Genomic DNA, 20945 nt, shown 5'->3' on the forward strand with positions numbered 1-20945 from the left:
TTGAGATAACTTGTAGAAAATGCTTGCTGTTAAACACTTTAAATGGGAGCAATGAATACGAAACACATTATTTCTGGTCACAAAAAGAGACAAAAGATGCAAAAAAGGAGAATGATAACTCGAAGATCGAAGAGAGGTCGAGAAAGAAATTCCAAAAGACAAAATACGACGAAAAGATTAATATTACAATCTACAAAACGCTACACATCAACTTTCATCGAGCTATTACACCATAAAAAAGAATTATGTTCAGCCATTAATAAAGTAGAACTTTATTCCTTCTGTCGACGTGTACCGTTTAAAAAAGGATCTTATAAACGCATAGACTGTGTACAAATCACAATTTTCTAAAGTCCAAATATGTCAACATGTTTTTAAGGGATGAATGAATCTCTTTTATTCAAAATAACATCAAACATGTCAAAGATCATAATTCCCAAGATGACGAAAAATCGATAATTGATGTTTAAAGTTGCAAAACAACTGTCGAGTTCAAAGAATGAAAGTTATACAATGCATGTGCAAAACAAAACAAAATGTAAAGAGACTGAAGACATTATCTTTGAATGATGACTTTTAATTTAAAGACAGATTGTCATGCATTTTTTCTTGTCCTCACATTCGTCGCCATGTCTTGGCTTCTTGTCATTGCAGTTGCTGTCCTTTCTACAAAGACATTTTAAAAAGGTTTTTTATTTATTAAGTTATTCATGTGCATATTTTCTAAACTGGTAAATAACTATGTGCAAACATAGTAAATCCTCGATTCATATAAGTTCCTACTAAATAAATTTTTCGAGTTAAACCATGTCTCTGTAATCTAACAAGATCCCAAACATCTGTATCATTGGAAAATCAAATTATGATAAAAGCTCTATAAAAATAGAAAATAACCAAATCTGAGTAACCTTTAAAAGTTATTCAAAATAACCACATCTTCTTACTTATATTGAGAATGTACTTAGGTCAGGTTACGAATTTGTTTCAGATGTTCGGACTCCTATGGTTGTTTGTCTTTAAAACATGGTACATATTTGCACCATAACACTCATTTTTCTGTTCATATAAGACTTCAATAACTTTTACAAGGGTTCTTTTCTATATTTGAATTAACCCAAATTCTTGATTTCATTTTTATTTTCTTCGTTTTGAGACCCAAATGATAAAAATGCAAATATAAGGCCAAAATTCCAAGTCAGTCCATTCCCGCCATTAAGACAACAAATAAATATCTCGAAAAGGAATGTCATAACCTATCATTGTTTCAAGCTTTTTTTGTTCTAAACTGATGTTCCTCCTATTTAAGTTTCTCATGATTTCTGTTTTACCTAATTATATCCTTAAAGGGGCATTAGCTGTCAAATTTATGTTCACCAATTTGAATCAAATTCTCATGTTTTATTTTTAAAGATTGTAAAACATTTTTCCAAACTATCAAAAGTATAAAATAAACAATTTATATGCCACGGTCGCAATAAGATTTAGCTTCGTTTCGTGTGAATTTTAGCAATGACGTCATTTAACTAAATTTCGAGTTGACCTTCTATGACCATATAAGCGATGTAAACATAAACAAAAATATAAATAGATTAAGCAACTCGTGCAGTTAGATTTTTATAGGTCTACTAAATTCTGTATTATATATTAAACAATTATGTTTATTGTCGTTTTCCCAAATAAGAATGATTTTTTGTGGATCGAATTAGTTTATCGAATTATTTACCTTTTTTTTACTTTCAATGTTGACATTCTTTTCCTTTAAATAACCGTACACAGACAATGCATACGTTATTCTATCTCTTTCTACGGGGTTAAATATGAGTTCACATGAATACAGGAATTGCAAGTTATAATTTTTATTAGCTGAATTTGACAAAATTGAACCATTTTAGCTGCTAAATGTGACTTATTATTTCACTTTCATTAATGATTGAACCAAAAAAAAATCATACTTTAGATGTTTTATATATCTCGTAGCTAGTGCCCCTTTAATGTCTATTGATTTATGTAATTATAGTATAAGGTTCATCCTATATATCGATTTCAGGGTATTTAATATCGTATTTTATCAAATAGAAAGTAAAATTAAAGTCGTAAAGCATTTTTATCTATTAAAGTGATACACTTAAACATAATTGTCTTTCAACTTTGTTAATAGTTCTACATGTACCTTTGACATATAAATCCATATTTCCTATTACAATAGTAGTCGCCCCATTTGTAACCTTCACTCGATTTCCAGTATAGCATACAATTTTCAGTAGAATAAGCATTAGGTTGACTACTTTGCCAGTCTAAAAACGTAATCTTTTTAAGTGGGTTATGCCACTCTCATGTCTTCTTGTCGGGTAGATTGCTAGCACCAATCCACAGCCAAGTTTTCTCTAAAATCCAAAATGATGATAAGTGCAATAAAAATTAAATATATTTATTACATTTCATTTATTTATTTTAGTTTTATTACATTTTCAAGACAATCGTTCTGCTCTATTTCAAAATTTCTGCATGATTATGTTTTGTGAATGGTTCCAGTTTAAAATATCAATTGATATAAACATTTGATATGATTTAATATATTACCTTTGCCGTATTTTGCACAAATTTTGGGAATTTTGGGTCCTCAATGCTCTTCAACTTTGTACATATTTTGATCTGAGCGTCATTGATGAGTCTTATGTAGACAAAACGTGCGTCTGGCGTATTAAATTATAATCCTAGTACCTTTGATAACTAATTAATATGGTTGCCAATGAGTCTTAATTCGGTTGTTCTTTTAAACAACTCTTTGTAATTGTATGGTCTCCAACAATGAGAAAAACCTATGCCATATAGTTTGATATTAATGGCCTAGACATTACAAATTGTGATTAAATTCAAGATCACCAAAAGGGAAAGCAGGCTGGGGTATTCGCCTTTTCGGAATCTTAAGGACTATGGGTAATCGCATTGTTCGTAAACCAAAATGAAAATACCGTCACGACATTGGTTGAATTTCCATTGTTTAGACATTGTAATGCAATCACAATGTTTTGGTGTACGTTTTTGAAAATATTATTCAAAGCTATACAATTGGAAAACAAATACGACCAACGAAAATCAGTAAAACTTTTACTGATAGACTTGGTACTAGGAGTATGTATGGGTTAAACATGTTTTGAACATGTAGCAGGAATGTAACAGTACAACATAAGACAAAAACTTTAGTAATCAGTTGGAAATTTAATGTTTTCATTTGATAGACATGTAGCACCGGCAACAAATAACACAAAGGCAAAAACACCAAATATCGATTAGAAAACATGCAGTTACTGAAAATGATGACAAAGTCGATCGAAACAAGCAAATAAATAATGTTTTCTAATATATAGCATGTTTATTTTAGATAAGTATCCTAGTACAGACAATTAGGGAACACAATTTGAAAATATTGAGATATAAAAACTTACTGTCAGTTAGGGACTTAAGATATTTGTTGATATCTGCATTTTCTGGCTGAGCTAATACACCTCCATACTGGGAACATTATCGCTAAAACATATCAAAACGCGTTAAACTATGATTTTGTTTTGTTTTTTCTTCTTTTTTTGTTTTTTGTATTGTTTTTGTTTGTTAAAAGCATACTTTTTTGTTAATTTCCGTTTGATCTTTTTTGTTTATTGTTTTTAGTTTGATAGAATGTTATAAATTAACTCAGAAACTGCATTTTAAAATGGAGGCATCTTTTTATTGATATCATCTACCAATATATCTGATGAAAAGTTTGTTAATGAATTTATAGTTATCTAAGTATAAATAAAATGGTGATACATTCTTCTAATAGTAAAATAACAACAAAACAATAATGTAGTTTTTGCTTAACTTATCATTTTATAAGATTAGTCAGAAAAATCTTATTATGATAACAAGAAGAGCAATTTTTAATTGACTTTTGAAAATTTTTGGTCGTCAATGTTCTTCGACATAGTCCTTCTTTGGGGCTTCGTTACATTTTTGTTTGAGCTTTACTGATGGGTCAAATTAAATGTTTACAAAAATTTGAATTTAAAAAAAATCTAAGACTTTCTACCTCAGGAACAGATTACCTTAGCTGTATTCGGCAAAACTTTTGGTCATCAATGCTGTTCAACTTCATATTTGATTTGGCCTTTTTAACTTTTTTTTTATTCCAGTGTCACTAATGAGTCTTTTGTAGACGAAACCCGCGTCTGGCGTAAAAACGAAATTTAATCCTGGTATCTATGATGAGTTTATTGTAGACGAAACGCACGTTAAAGTCCTTACAAATCATGTATTGTAATTTGCTATTTCAGAATCTCATACACAATTTCAGTTTTTGTTCATAAAATAACCGAGCTTCACGACATTGATGGAATTACTTGTTTATGACACTTTTAATCAATCACATCGAATTCGCTGTTTCAGAAACTAATGCATCCTGGGTAATATTTTCAAAAGTGTACACCAAAACGTCCTGATTGGTTAGAAATGTCATAAACAATGGAAATTTAACAAATGACGTGACGTTATTTTCATTTTGGGGTACTACCGAACAATGAAATTATCCATGATGCTTTAGATTCTGTAAAGGCCAATTGAAATATGCTTTGGAAAATACTACCCAGAAGCACTATATTTTTAAAAGGCAAATTGTATCTTTACTTACCTGGGCTTCGATCCATGTCATTTGAGTTGTTATCAAAGCATATTCCATTCCTTTATACGGCTGCCAATTTATCTCCATACAGTGTGCTGAAGTTGAATTGTTCGATTAGTACATGATGTTTTTTTGTAATTAAGCAAAATAAAATGTTATATGGTTTCCAATAAGATAACTGTCCAGCATACACCAAGTGACGTTTATGTAAGTTTTCGGTAGAATTGATGATCGAACAACAAAAAGTAACGGTGCTTACCCAGAATTATGCAGTTTTATATTAAAACATGCAGTTGGAATTCTTTAGTTTAGGAGCTTATTATTAAATATAGAAAAATAATCTATGTCTAACAGAATAACACTCTAGTTTATGATTACGCATAGTACAACAGTTTATTTTCATTATTCTTCGTCAATGAGTCGAATATTGTAGATGGATAAGATGTGTTATTATTTTAATTACATATACCAAAAACTTGTTAATTGAAGGAAATTTAAACACAAAAAGAACTATAACTATGTTTATTCATTCTCAAAGGTCTTGATGCAACGTCATCGACAAATTCTTGACAAATTATCATTTGTTTAGGAACTGACTGGTTTCATTGTAACATATGTAATAATTAAACTTACCTATAGCAATACACATAGCTGCGAGAACAATGAAATGCATTGTCGGAAAAACAAATTTTCAAAAGGACTGCCAAAAACTTGCAAACGGGTGTGTAAACAAATATGATGTTCGTTCACTTAATAATGCTTCATACTATTAAAGTGTAAAATCGACAGTCTGACCTTTATTTCATGTTATATCATATTACTCGTTCGTGATAACATAACAGGAGCTCCGTTTCCAATTTCCTTCTAATATACATGGTATACTTTTCTACTTTATGTATGCTGGTTTTTTTTGGAAAGGGGGGGGGGGGGGGGGGGTTGCTTATTGAAAAAATGGATTTTTGCTATATTCTATCCGTCTAATATTGTAAATGCATACCTGTAAATCTAGAACATTAACAAACATGCTCTTACCTTTTCTGACAGTTTCTCGTGTATAATTTAATATTTCTAGTATGGAATCGTTACTAAATTAAAACCTTCGAGGTGGTTGATTTTATTTCATTTTTAGCTCACCGGCCTACAGGGCCAAGTGAGCTTTTCTCATCACTTGGCGTCCGTCGTCCGTCGTAGTTAACTTTTAAAACAATCTTCTCCTCTGAAACTACTGGGCCAAATTAAACCAAACTTGGCCACAATCATCATTGGGGTATCTAGTTTAAAGAATGTGTGCCGTGACCCGGGCAACCAACCAAGATGGCCGACGCGGCTAAAAATAGAACATAGGGGTAAAATGCAGTTTTTGGCTTATAATTCAGATAAATAAAGCATTTAGAGCAAATCTGACATGAGTAAAATTGTTTATCAGGTCTCTGCCCTGAAATTTTCAGATGAATCGGACAACCCGTTGTTGGGTTGCTGCCCCTGAATTGGTAATTTTAAGGACATTTTGCTGTTTTGGGTTATTATCTTGAATATTATTATAGATAAAGCTAAACTGTAAACAGCAATAATGTTTAGCAAAGTAAGATTTACAGATAAGTCAACAGGACCGAAATTGTCAATTGACCCCCTAAGGAGTTATTGTCCTTTATAGTCAATTTTAAACAATTTTCATAAAATTTGTAAATTTTTACTAACATTTTCCACTGTAACTACTAAGCCAAGTTCATTATAGATAGAGATAATTGTAAACAGCATGAATGTTCAGTAAAGTAAAATGTACAAACACATCACCATCACTAAAACACAATTTTGTCATGAATCCATCTGCGTCCTTTGTTATATTCACATAGAGCCTCTAGTTACAGACGTCTTTTGTAGATGAAAGGTGCCTCTGGTACAAATACAAAATTTCAATTCTGGTATCTACGATGAGTTTATATGCAAGCTTTTTCTTCATGTGTCTTCAATAGCAACCATAGTAATTCATAGCAATGAAAAAAAATGCAAACAGAAAAAAGTTTTTTATTTAGACACTTCAAATTTAAATTCAACATCAAATTTCATCAAAATTCCAATTCGGAACCCCATTCCAGAAAAAAAATGCATTTGAATATAGCCATTATATCATATTCTAAAATAAATTTTATAGGTGTTTGTAGAGAAAAATGTCAACTTCATAAAGTTATAGATAAACATATTCATATTGTTTTTATAACAGATTTTGCCTCAGACCCCATTTAAAGCACTTAAAACTGTATTATACCTTCCAGAATCGTTAGGATAATTCTTATATTTTCGTGAAACCATAAACCAGAGTGTAGCATTTGGAGGTTGTAGCTACAATGTTGAAACACACCTTATCAAATGTAAATGCATGATTCAATGCAAGATTTAAGAACATGTATAAAAACTAAAATTATATTTTTAAAAGTAAAATTGATCTTTTGTCGATTATTATTTAATCATTACAATATACACTTTTCCTTTGATCTTCATTGAGAGTTGTATCATCTAAAACAACAACCCATGTTCAGTGTCATGGAAACAGCCGTGTGTAAAAAAAAAAATGAAAAAAATGACCAGAAAACCATCATCTCCAAATAATGATCCTCATGCATTTCTATGTTAAGATGAAACATCAAAACTGTCAAGTTCCAACGTAACAGTTCAATTAATATGTATCAAGCAAAAATCATTTATTTATAACTTAAAAGCATCCTAAATTTGTTGTTTTTGTTTTTAAGAAAATAATTGTATACGAAAATTTAGGTTTTCTTTAATAATTTGCACACACTTCCTGAAAAATAATTAAAAGTACGCATAGGTGAATGACGTTTATCAGAAAGTTGGTGATTTTTTGTACCCAACCAAGAAATCTTAATATAAGAGACATTTCGAAAAATATTTATCAATACTTGCTGTCTTTATATGTTGCAAGGTTTGTAAAAATTCTAATGGGTAATATCTGTTAAACCAATTCTCTGCAAGGCAAACATAGATCAACAATGAACATACGTCAAGCGGATGCAAACATAAATGATCACATTAATTTAAAAACATAGACTTTGCACAGTGCTAGTTATGATGCTAAAAACATTATTACATATAGAGCCTAGAATATTTTTTAACATGACCTCCAAATTAAGGATGATCAACATGAGGTACTGGGTTTATCATACCGTGCAATTATTGAGATCTACAAAATATGAAAAAGGTCAGTACATGTTCATGTGAGGTTTCAGCTTTGTTGATCGCGATTTTTTAATCACAATTGAAACATATTTTCCAAAACCACTGGAAACAAATGCACAAATGCACAAATGCTACAAAACGTTATTTCAATTCTTAACAAAAAGCCCTAATATAATAAACAATATACTATTTGATATTTCTAATAATCTTTTGTTTAAGTGGCCATATTTTGTAATATTTGTTTCAGTTTTAAAGCACGATTTTTATTTAGTATATGAGAAAATTTTCAGCTGATCTTCTTTTGCTAGAACAGTTTGCTGATCTCAATTGAAAAGTAGATGTTTACGCTTTTAAAGAAACCCCAGACATTGGTTACTTTAATAAATAAATTTTCTGTAAAATAAAACAACTGTTTTGTCAAATATAATTCAACAAATATAAAATTTTCGTTTAGCTTCCAAGACAGCACCATTTGTAACTAACCACCAATGTGACGAAGTAGTCGTCTATTAAAAATTTAAAGGGGCACAAGATACTGCTTCAGATGGTGTTTTTTCTACATTAAGATATTGCTGTCAACATCAAATAGAAATTAATTATCACTATTTGTAGAAACCGTAATAAAAGTGTAACAGAGAATATGCGAGCTATGTACAGTGATTGAATATCTTATGTAGTGGAAATTATCTTTATTTGTTACATTACTTAGCTCCGAACACCATTATAACATTGTTATCAATTAGTACCCTTTTCAGCCAGTTGATAGTCCATATCAATTCAACAACAACCCAAATATTGTGATCCAATTTGTTTTGTTTAACAATATGTGTGACATGGTTAACGACTTATTTAGATGGACAGTTATTTTCAAGCGAAATTCGTGTTTATCTTCTTTCTTTTTTTATTTTGCTGGTGTCAGAGTGTATTTTATTATTTCGTTCTTTGCTGTTAAAAGGCGAAATAGGTTGCTTAAATCTGATTAAACAGCAACCTAAATTCCCACGTGTATACCAGTTGATAATAATTCCGTTATATTGACAAAATTTGACGAGGAACCTAAGAGACATTCAAGATTTAAGTGACAATGATTTAAGCCTAGCGACCAAAACTGTGTAAACATAGCTAATACAGTATGAGACGAATCAAAACTGTCTAAACAAAAATACACCTTATTTAAACAAAGAACTAACAAAGAAAATCATTGTGTTTGGCTAGCGGTCACTAGCAAAAGATTAATTAATATTTCGTTATTCTAGACAAAAAAGTTTAATCCATGTCAACACTTAATATAAGTATTTAAGTATTTCTCGGACCAGAAGCTTGATTACTCCTTTGAAGTGCAGAATGTCCGTACAAATATTTATAAGTACTTTTTATGATAATAATATAAACAATTCTATACGGATATATGACATATCAATTTGCATCTTACATAGACAAAGGAAGATGTGGTATGAGTGCCAATGAGACAACTCTCCATCCAAGCCTTGGCTCACACCGAACCATATGTGTTTTCTATTATATAACATCAATATTCGTTTATTTATGGGTTAAAACATTTAAGTCAAACTCTAATATAAAGTGTATTAAAGTCATCCTTCAAACATACTCAAATTATATAACCAATAAATATTAGACATTCCAGAACAAGAATGAAATATTCCTACTTAATTGCAAATAGTTTTTACGAAGATTATATAATTCAGAAATAAAATTTTCACTGCACTTATTTTACATTTAACATATTGTGTGTGTTTTGATGACGTTATACTTTAAAGGTAAAAAACAAATAATACATTTGTTTTTTCTTCTTCTATAGACTGCTATTATATCACCATTTTGCTGTTGCCCTTGAGCAAATGTAGTTTTAATCGCTAAGATACGCTAAGATAAGCTAAAATCAATTTAGCATATGCTGAATTGTTTAGCTTACACATAAATGTTGGCGAGGAATCAAGGTCATAAATATTAAAATTAAAGTTGAATTTAGCTTATGCTATCAATGAATTAAACTTATGCTAAAATGAATTAAACTTGTGCTAAAATGAATTTAGCTTATGCTAAAATGAATTTAGCTCATGCTAAAATGAATTTAGCTTATGCTAAAATGAATTAAGCTTATGCTAACATGATTTTAGCTTATTGTAAAATGTTTTTAGCTTATGGTAAAATGCTTTTAGCTTATGGTAAAATGAATTTAGATTCTGCTAAATTGAATTTAGCTTATGCTAAAATGATTTAGCTTATGCTAAAATGAATTGAGCTTATGCTTAATTAATTGTTTTATCCAATCAAAATCTCGTTTTCTTAACTACTTTTATACTTTTCTCTGGTATAAAAAAATAACCACTTTTTCTCAAATAAATAATTTTTTTTCTTAATTTAAATACATTTATAAAAAGCGCGGACTTTGGCCCTCGGCCACCCGCTAAATTTGCCTGAGTGTTCCCTCTGCTAACAATTAAGCCGATTTTGTATAAAAATTAAGGTCTCGCATGTAGGAAAATTTATTTCAAATTCTTGACACGTGTTTGTTGTTTAAATAAAATTCTATGTGTATGTAGGTATACATTAGTTTGTTAGCAATCAATCTGTGGATTCTAGTCAAGAAACTCTAGTCAGAACATTTGAACTTTATATGATAGAAAATTTGAAATTCATTTTTATGACAATCATAGACTTCATTTCATTCTTTTTATAGATAATTTCAACGGCAACAAAAATGTTTAATGTTTAATATTTCAATTACTTTCAATGAAAATTATTTCTTTATCTAAGTTGAGGAGGGATGTAATATCCTAACTTTTATATTGATCCGGAATATATGTCCGTCATTTCATTCCGTATGTTACTATGTACAATGTTTAACACAGCTATCTACCTTGATCAAAGTATCAGAAATCCAGCATGGTTTGCGTCTTTATAAACAAAGACATCTACAATACAATACACGAAATACCCTTGTAACAATACGCCATCGCCTTACAGATCATTTAAACAGTTGTTGAAATTTTCTTTCATGCAATCAGCAACAAATGTACACATTGTATATTTATATCACCGTTATGGGTTAAAAGATCGAATACAATGTATACATAAATACACGTAGAATTTTATTTAAACAACAAACACGTGTCAAGAATGCGAGACCTTAAATTTTATACAAAATCGACTTAATTGGTAGCAGCGGAAACACTCAAGTGAATTTAGCGGGTGGCTGAGGGCAATAGTCCACGCTTTAAAAAAATGTATTTACATTGAGAAAAACATTTATTTAGCATAAGCTAAATTCAACTTTAATTTTAATATTTATGACCTTGATTCCTCGCCAACATTTATGTGTAAGCTAAACAATTCAGCATATGCTAAATTGATTTTAGCTTATACAAAAATGAATTCAGCTTATGCTAAAATGAATTCAGCTTATGCTAAAATGAATTCAGCTTATGCTAAAATGAATTGAGTTTATGCTAAAATCATTTTAGCATATGCTGAATTATAATATAGCATATGCTGAATTATAATATAGCATATGCTGAATTATAATATAGCATATGCTAAAATAATTTAAGCATATGCTAAATTCGATAATTATGACCCTAATTCCGCGTCATATCAAACAATTCTCAACTATTTGCTACTCTATTTTCAAAGGAAATGATAGACGTATCTCAGCGATTAAAACTACATTTGCTCAAGGGCAACAACAAAATGGTGATATACTAGCAGTCTATAGAAGAAGAAAAAACAAATGTATTATTATGTAATACTTTAAAGGTTTTGACCTTTAAAGTATTACGTCATCAAAACGCACACAATATGTTAAATGTAAAATAAGTGCAGTGACAATTTTATTTCTGAATTATATAATCTTCGTAAAAACTATTTGCAATTAAGCAGGAATATTTCATTCTTGTTCTGGAATGTCTAATATTTATTGGTTATATAATTTGAGTATGTTTAAAGGATGACTTTAATACACTTTATATTAGAGTTTGACTTAAATGTTTTAACCCATAAATAAACGAATATTGATGTTATATAATAGAAAACACATATGGTTCGGTGTGAGCCAAGGCTCCGTGTTTAAGGCCGTAAATAGTTATCAAAAGTACCAGGATTATAATTTTATACGTACCTTGACCTATAATGGTTTACTTTTATAAATTGTTACTTGGATGGAGAGTTGTCTCATTGGCACTCATACCACATCTTCCTTTATCTATATAAGATGCAAATTGATATGTCATACATCTGTAGAGAATTATATTATTATCATAAAAAGTACTTATAAATATTTGTACGGACATTCTGCACTTCAAAAGAATAATCAAACTTCTGGTCCGAGAAATACTTAAATACTTATATTAAGTGTTGACATGGATTAAACTTTTTTGTCTGGAACAACGAAATATTAGTTAATCTTTTGCGAGTGACCGCTAGCCAAAAACAATGATTTTCTTTGTTTGTTCTTTGTTTAAATAACGGTGTATTTTTGTTTAGACAGTTGTGATTCGTCTCAGAATGTATTAGCTATGTTTACACAGTTGTGGTCGCTAGGCTTAAATTATTGTCACTTAAATTTTGAATGTCTGTTTAGGTTCCTCGTCAAATTTTGTCAATAAAACGGAATTATTATCAACTGGTATACACGTGGGAATTTAGGTTGCTGTTTAATCAGATTTAAGCAACCTATTTCGCCTTTTAACAGCAGAGAACGAAATAATAAAATACACTCTGACACCAGCAAAATATAAAAAAAAAGAAGATAAACCCGAATTTCGCTTGAACATAACTGTCCATCTAAATAAGTCGTTAACCATGTCACACATATTGTTAAACAATACCAATTGGATCACAATTTCTGGCTAGTTGTTAAATTGATATGGACTATCAACTGACTGAAAAGGGTACTAATTGATAACAATGTTATTATTGTGTTCGGAGCTAAGTAATGTAACAAATAAAGATAATTTTTTTTTTTTACATAAATGAGGCCGTTAGTTTTCACGTTTGAATTGTTTTACAGTGTCTTATCGGGGCCTTGTATAGCTGACTATGCAGTATTGACTTTGCTTATTGTTGAAGGCCGTACGGTGAACTATAGTTGTTAATATCTGTGTCATTTTGGTCTTTTGTGGATAGTTGTCTCATTGGCAATCATACCACATCTTCTGTTTTTTATATAATTTCCACTACATAAGATATTTAGTCACTGTACAAAGCTTGCAAATTCTCTGTTACACTTTTATTACGCTTTCTACAAACATTTATAATTAATTTCTATTTGATGTTGACAGCAATATCTTAATGTAGAAAAAACACCATCTGAAGCAGTATCTTGTGCCCCTTTAAATTTGGTTAGTTGTTGTAACAATTGATGCTGTCTTGCAAGCTAAACGAAAACTTTATATTTGTTGAATTATATTTGACAAAACAGTTGTTTCATTTTATAGAAAATTTATTTATTAAAGTAACCAATGTCTGGGGTTTCTTTAAAAGCTTAAACATCTACTTTTCAATTGAGATCAGCCAAACTGTTCTAGCAAAAAAAGATCAGCTGAAAATTTCCTCATATACTAAATAAAAATGTCTACTTAAACAAAAGATTATTGGAATCATCAAATAGTATATTGTTTATTATTTAAGTTTTTTTTTACGAATAAAAATAACGTTTTGTAGGACTTGTGCATTTGTGCATTTGTTTCCAGTGGTAATTTTAGAATATATGTTTCAATTGTGATAAAAATCGCGATCATCAAAACTGAAACCCTACATGAACATGTACTGACCTTTTGCATGTTTTGTAGATCTCAATAATTGCACGGTATGATAAACCCAGTACCTTTTGTTGATCATCCTTAATTTGGAAGCCATGTTAATAAATATTCTAGGCTCTATATGTAATAATGTTTTTAGCATCATAACTAGCACTGTGCAAAGTCTATGTTTTTAAATTAATGTGATCATTTATGTTTACATCTGCTTGACGTATGTTCATTGTTGATTTATGTTTGTCTTGCAGAGAACAGATGTTACCCATTGCATTTTTTTCAAACCTTCCAACATATAAATACAGCAAGTATTGATAAATATTTTTCGAAACGTCTGTTATATTAAGATTTCTTGGTTGGGTACAAAAAACATCAACAACTTTTTTGATAAATGTCATTCACCTATTCGTACTTGTAATTATTTTCCAGGCAGTGAATGCAAATTATTAAAGGAAACCTAAATTTTCGTATACAATTAAACTCTTAAAAACAAAAACAAAAAATGTTAGGATGCTTTTAAGTTATAAATAAATGATTACTGCTTGATACATATTAATGGAACTGTTACATTGAACTTGACAGTTTTGATGTTTCATCTTAACATAGAAATGCATGAGGATCATTACTTGGAGATGATGGTATTCTGGTAATTTTTTCATTTTTTTACACACGGCTGTTTCCATGACACTGAACATGGGTTGTTGTCGTAGATAATACAACTTTCAATGAAGATCAAAGAAAAAGTGTATATTGTAATGATTAAATAATAATTGACAAAAGATAAATTTTACCTTTACAAATTTCATTTTAGTTTTTATACATGTTCTTAAATCTTTTTTTTTTTTTTTTTTATCTTTTATTTGTTTTTCAATAGTCAGGATTTAACATACATGTACCCCTACACTACCACCTGACAAGGGTATCAAGGGGTTACATATTATAGAAAATAATTCAGTATACAATTTTTATCACTGACAAATTGATTTTTACAATTATAATATTTAAGGTTACATATAAGTTTTATTTGGTAATATTTTCTCGCTCTCTGACTTTCTCTCATACATTACAAATACTATTCACTCATTTGTTATGCTACAATATGTATCTTGACTTACATTTAAAAAAAAAATATTTTAAAGACAAAAAAATCCACAAAAAAAATCAAAAGCTCAAGGATAAATTTTTGCTCATAATATATATAAAAATAAAAATAGAATTTCTCATTTATATGTAACAATAATTAGTTGAAAATTACATGTAAAGGAGACCAAAATTGTTCACACACTTGGACTCTGTTATTTTTCTCTGCAATATAATGTTCAAGAAATTGGTATTTCTTTATCCTTTCTTTAACCCAACCATATTTGGTTTTGTTTCATTTAATTTACATTTGTATATATAATTCTTTGTAATTATGACTAACAGATTCAGTAATAAACTTTCATGTTTGCAACCAAGAAACACATTCTCTTTGTTAAGAACAAAGTTTACAAAAAAAAAGATTTACTACATTTGAAAAAGATTGCCACAATTGAAAAGTTATTGGGCATTCAAAAAAAAGGTGTTCAATGGTTTCTTCACCAAAATTACAAAAAGTACACATCTTGGTGTCTTTTAATTTAATTTTGTATAAAAAGGTATTAGTTGCTATGATTCTATGCAAAAATTTGTATTGAAAGGTTCTTAAATAAACATCTCTACAAGATTGTTTGGTTATCCTGAAATATTCTGACCCTTCTGTTAAATCAATAATCAACAGTTCTTCCCATTTCGAAAATTTGACTGTTGGTAGTTCTATAACTTTATTTCCTAAATTTTTATATACAAATTTTGCTTTCACATTACCTATAATTCTCTTTAAAAAATATCACCATTATCAGGCTTATCCAAATCTTGCTTTAAACAGTTCTCTTTTTTTCATAGTCTGAGGGATTCTTGAAATCAGACCATGATATTTGATAAAATTGTTGATTTTTACTCTTTCTTGAAATTGTTCAAATTTATAAAAATTCATATTTTCTTTATTAATTAGGTCACTTACTGACTGCACACCTCCTTGTTTCCGTTGAGTATAATATGGAAAATCATCCAGAGAAGAAAAGTTCAAAATATCTAATGATAAAATGTCACTGACAGAATTCTCAGTAATAGGTTTTGCTATAGAAAAGCATAGTAAAACATCCTTCCAGAAGGGATTTTTACATCTTTTAGAAATCTCAATTAGCTTTTCTTTCTGTAGATGTTAAACCCTTTCACCCCCATACTTTGTGAGGTCTGCCAGTAACAACTGCTGCCAGCCACCAAGTGGGTTTGACTTCAGTCTTTTTATCCAACTAATTTTTAAATAGATATTAAAGGAATGAAGATGTACAATATTAAGTCCACCTTGTGAAATATCACCAATAAGTGTGTTACGCTTAATTCTGTCTGGTTTTCCATTCCAAATAAAATGATAAAATAGTGAAGTGAGCTCTGTATATATTCCAGTCACCACATAATAAAACACTTGTGTTTTTAAAGGATAAAATGTTCTGCATAAGTATATCAAAGAATGAAGGTTCATCAGTACTATAACCATACAAACAGGCAAAACTCAATCTTTGTGAAAAAATTGTTAAATCTAAAACAATGTAACGACCATTATCATCAGTAACAGAATTATGCACAACAAAATCCAGACCCTTTTTAAACATAACAGAGACACCTGCACTCTTACTGTCTTTATGACTGAAAAAACATGTGCTTCCCCATTCATCCTCCCAATTTTTTTCAATGTCTTTAATACTATGAGTTTCTTGGAAACACACTATTGAAGTATTTTTACTCTTAGCCCAATCAAATACATCTGCCCTCTTTTTGGAATTTGAGAAAAGACCCCTCACATTCATTGATAATATCGTTACATTATTATCCATGATTATAGATGAAGTGATGTTTTAAAAACCATATAAGTAAGTTCATAAGTACAAATATACAATTGTAACAAATCTGACATACACAAACATACACACATACAAACATAAGATGTTGCTTATTATTTTCTTCATTCAGCATTGAATGTATTAATTAATTTACAGTATGGCAAGTAATAATTATACATAAGTCTATCAAAGGAATAGATGTTAAAAAGGGAGATAAAATTGAATATTTATATCATTATAAATGTTAGAGTTATTTCCCCTTTACTGTATAGTGACAGTATAATTTATTTGAAACAAATTTTTAAAGATGAATATCTCTTATATTCTTTACTACAAATGTATTTATATAGGAATATGTAATTCACGACTGATATAAAACACTTTTTACTTCAGCAATTATCTTTTACATTTATATTTATCTATAGAAAATAATAAAAGGCTGGACATTATTCAAAAATTAAATTAAATGATGTAACTGACTAAACAAGACTGATTAATTTCCCTCTTTCAATTTCTTTTTCATTTTTTCATCTACATTGTCATACAGGTCAAATCTTATTCTACTACTAGTTTCAGTTTTGGCATACACATTACAGTTGTAAAACCATACATTTTCAAATTTTTCAGTGTTTTTAAGTCTTGCCATAAGTCCAATATTGCGTTGTGTTATATCATCATGAAATTTAAGTTCATTTTTCAAGGATTTTTTTTGTCGCATTATTCGTATTTTAGTGTCAGTGTTTCTAACCTTCACGATAACAGGCTTCTGGTAACCTTCTTTTCCAGGTATTCTGTGGATGGCTAGCACATCACTGGGCTCAATATTTACATTTAGGTCACTATTTACTAGTTCAACAAAGGCTTTTTTCAAGTTCTCACCCCTTTTTTCAGGAAAGTTGAGCATTCTTATGTTATGTTTCCGACTGTATTGCTCATTGTAATTGGCTAACTTCAATGCATCAATAGATCTGTTATTATTGTCACCAACCTTTTCCACTAAGTTCTCAATAACTCTATCTTTTGCCCTGATTCTTTCCCTCAGATCCTCATTCTCTATCATCAGTGTATCTAACTTATCATCAAGTTTTCCAGTTACCTCCCTTATTTTACACTCAAACTTACTGGTGATCTTCTCTTCAAAATGATTTAATAATTTCTGGACAATGTCACTAACTAAACTTTGTAAGTCCTTTTGTTGTACTAAATTAACCATAGCACTATTAAGATCAGTCTTTGTAACTGTACCCTCAAGAGATTTTTTAATTTCACTTAAATCATTTTGAATACCAGTCAAGTCAATTCCTTCTACACTCTCATTTGCAACATCTGAATGGGATCGTTTGTTCTGCTTGGATGGTTTTTCCTTTGTAGAGTCTTTAGAGGAATCATTGCTCCCAGGCTTTTTAGATGCTAACATAGTTTGTTCAGTTCTTACACCTTTATTATCCCCAGGCATGGTTGTAATACAGATAACAGAACTCAATAATCACAAATACTTTTTCCAATCCAAAATATATAAATCCACTATAGTAAATCCATCTTTCAACAAAATGTAAAGAAAATCATATTCTTGTAAAGTTCATCAAATTCCAAACATCATGATATGATTTCCATAAATAAATTCCTTGAAAAAGTAAAATCACAAAAATACTGAACTTAGAGGAAGATCAATTGGGAAAGTCCATAATCACATGGCAAAATTAAATAACAAAACGCATCAAAAACGAATGGACAAAAACTGTCATATTCCTGACTTGGTACAGGCATTTTCAAATGTAGAAAATGGTGGATTAAACCTGGTTCTATAGCGCTAACCCTCTCACTTTAATGACAGTCTCATCAATTTCCGATATTTTTACATTGATGCGTTAAATAAACAGACACAATAAATATAATAGTCTAAATATGGGTACATCAGTCATCATCGTTTAACAATTTTAAAAGGAACAATTTAACAGAACACAAAGACATCTACTATCTACGAACACATTTATTGATTTGAGTGTCTGACGTCAGAAATTTTTATACGTCACATAAATTTGTCGTTCAATGTGCGTACAAACAATTTTAAAATTTTAATGGGAATGTTAGCAAACAGGGTTAAAAAAATCAAAAGTATGTAAGAATAAATTTAAGAAATAGACCGAGATTTAAACTAGTCCAAAAGTTTTATATAGAATTTATAAGAATCCAAAAATAGTTAATTCCACTACGTGATTGAATGATTTTGGTGTTTGTGGTTCAACGTATATTGTAATTCATAATAGAAATATATCATAATGACATATAATAGAACAATATCATACTGACGGGATCTTTTAAAGTACAGAGTCACGTTATAAGAACAAAAGAAATACAAAAAGTCGCAAATACAAAACAAACCACAAAAAAATGAAAGCCAATACAAACACATTGACGAGATGTATAAGTACCGAGCCACGTGAAACGGATATCACATAAAACCATACAACAGTAAAAGTAATATTAATAATAGAACAAAGACAAATGAAAGAACGTTGTTAAGATGATAAACAACACCAGTACGAAGAATCTATACATCAAGACCATCGTGTATTATTTGAGAAGTTGATACGGAATATTTACCAACAAGGTCTTGGTACCTTCCGATGAACTTTTTTAGAAAAAGAACGAGACGTTCTTTGACATACCCTTGTTTCGTCAACTTTCTACTCAGACACTGATGACGTATTACAAAGTCTGAGTAGGAGCTGCAAGCTCTTGAATATCGAATAAGTTGGGAAATATATATCCCATATGCAGGTGAAGTTGGTATATTGCTACTAAGGTGGGGGAAATTTATGATTTCAAAATTAAAATCGTCTCGTTTGTCATAGATTCTGGTACTGAGATGACTGTGTAAGTCAAATTCGAGATATAAGTCTAAAAATGAGTGGAGGAAGCCGTGTCTGTTGTTTCTTTAATCTCTAGTTCTAAGGGATATATTAATGGAACCCAATCAGAAAAGTTCGGATTGTTTATGGAAAGAACATCATCAATATATCTGAAAGTGAAATTAAATAATCTGGCTTCTTTGATTCTCTTGTTTTTTACAAGTGTCTGGAGGAACTCCGATTCATATGAAAATAAGAAGAGGTCGGCAAGAAGAGGCGCACAGTTTGTTCCCATAGGTATGCCAGCTTGAAATTGCCAAAAACTGCAGAGCTAAAAATCAACTCACTACTCTATTGGCAGCCATCTTAAAACATGTTCTTAAATCTTGCATTTACGTTTGATGAGATGTGTATCAACTTTGATTAAATGGAATTTGCTCTGTACGTTTGAATTACGACCGAGCAACGGAGCAAGTAATAATGTTTTGCAACTATGTTCAATAACCTTAAATTAATGTCAGGATGCATGACCATCATATTTTTTAATATAAGCAATTAACCTTTAACATGATATTGGACAACATAATTAGTTTCCCTTGACTTCTCTACAAACATAACATGTATTGTGTTACTTAAGGTATCACACTGATCATCAAAAACTTTAACAAAATTATAACCAACAGTAATGTAGATAATATGTATCATTTGCATTTTAGTATTTTTTACAATTTTACATAAAATTAAGAATATGTGGTATGAGTGTCCTTGAGACAACTCTCTATCTAAGTCACAATTTGTAAACGATAACCATTTTATGTCAAAATATGGCCTTAGCTCACACCGAACAAAAATGACAGGTGCAAACAAATGCAACGGGTTTACACAGGTTTACAAGTATATGTTAAAAAATTCAGGTTTTTCTATTTCTTAATATGTACATAGCAATACACAATAATACTGTCTAACCTAGAGGAAAAATTAGCTTCTTCTCAAATATTATCTGGACCCTGCATTAGCTGTCTTTGTAAATGCATTGTATAATAAATTAATGTAACTTAGTACCTGTCATTTCGTGTTTTTCTCATTTATAATTGAAAGGATCATATCAAATATAAGATTTGTTTTATATTTTTAGTAGCTGTTCGATTAATAGTAAAAATACACATTATATTTCATTTTTTTTTTCGTTTGTTGGATATCTAATAAAATTGAGAGAAAAAATGGGGAATGTGTCGAAGCGACAACAACCCGACCATAGAGCAGACAACATGAATGTACATAATGTTCACATGAAATCCAATTATCTATCCAATATAGTAATTAATACATAGCTTAACATCTCTTTAATAAGAAAAATACTTATCCATAGTAAACATTAAAAAAATCATTATTCGTCAATGAAAGTGCCTGTTTAAAAATATTGCAAAAACATGTATTTCTCTCCAAAATTAAAACAAAATTACAACTACTTTTTAAGATCTTTATTCGTGTTTAACATTGTTCCAGTGAAGGCGTTGTTTAATTGGCAATCTACAACATATATAAGTCA

General features: G+C 29.8%; 1 protein-coding gene and 1 long non-coding RNA gene across 2 annotated transcripts; both read right to left on the bottom strand.

The window, feature by feature from the left end:
• Positions 1 to 486: 486 nt before the first annotated feature.
• Positions 487 to 5435, bottom strand: LOC139526795 (uncharacterized). Its single transcript, XR_011665179.1, has 5 exons — positions 5288 to 5435; positions 4664 to 4749; positions 3447 to 3528; positions 2171 to 2384; positions 487 to 666 (listed from the first exon to the last, which is right to left on the bottom strand). It is a non-coding gene; the product is annotated as an uncharacterized lncRNA (long non-coding RNA).
• Positions 5436 to 17037: 11602 nt separating this feature from the next.
• On the bottom strand, positions 17038 to 18000 carry LOC139526589 (uncharacterized). The gene has a single exon (XM_071321748.1). It carries the CDS (start codon positions 17998 to 18000, stop codon positions 17038 to 17040), a length of 963 nt encoding a protein of 320 aa, XP_071177849.1.
• Between the last annotated feature and the right edge of the window lie 2945 nt (positions 18001 to 20945).

The sequence above is a fragment of the Mytilus edulis genome, chromosome 6 (assembly GCF_963676685.1).
Source record: "Mytilus edulis chromosome 6, xbMytEdul2.2, whole genome shotgun sequence".
In the NCBI taxonomy this organism is placed as follows: Eukaryota; Metazoa; Mollusca; class Bivalvia; order Mytilida; family Mytilidae; genus Mytilus; species Mytilus edulis.

Coding starts and splice junctions, on each gene's coding strand:
- LOC139526589 (XM_071321748.1), bottom strand. CDS start 18,000: ATGCCTGGGGATAATAAAGGTGTAAGAACTGAACAAACTATGTTAGCA.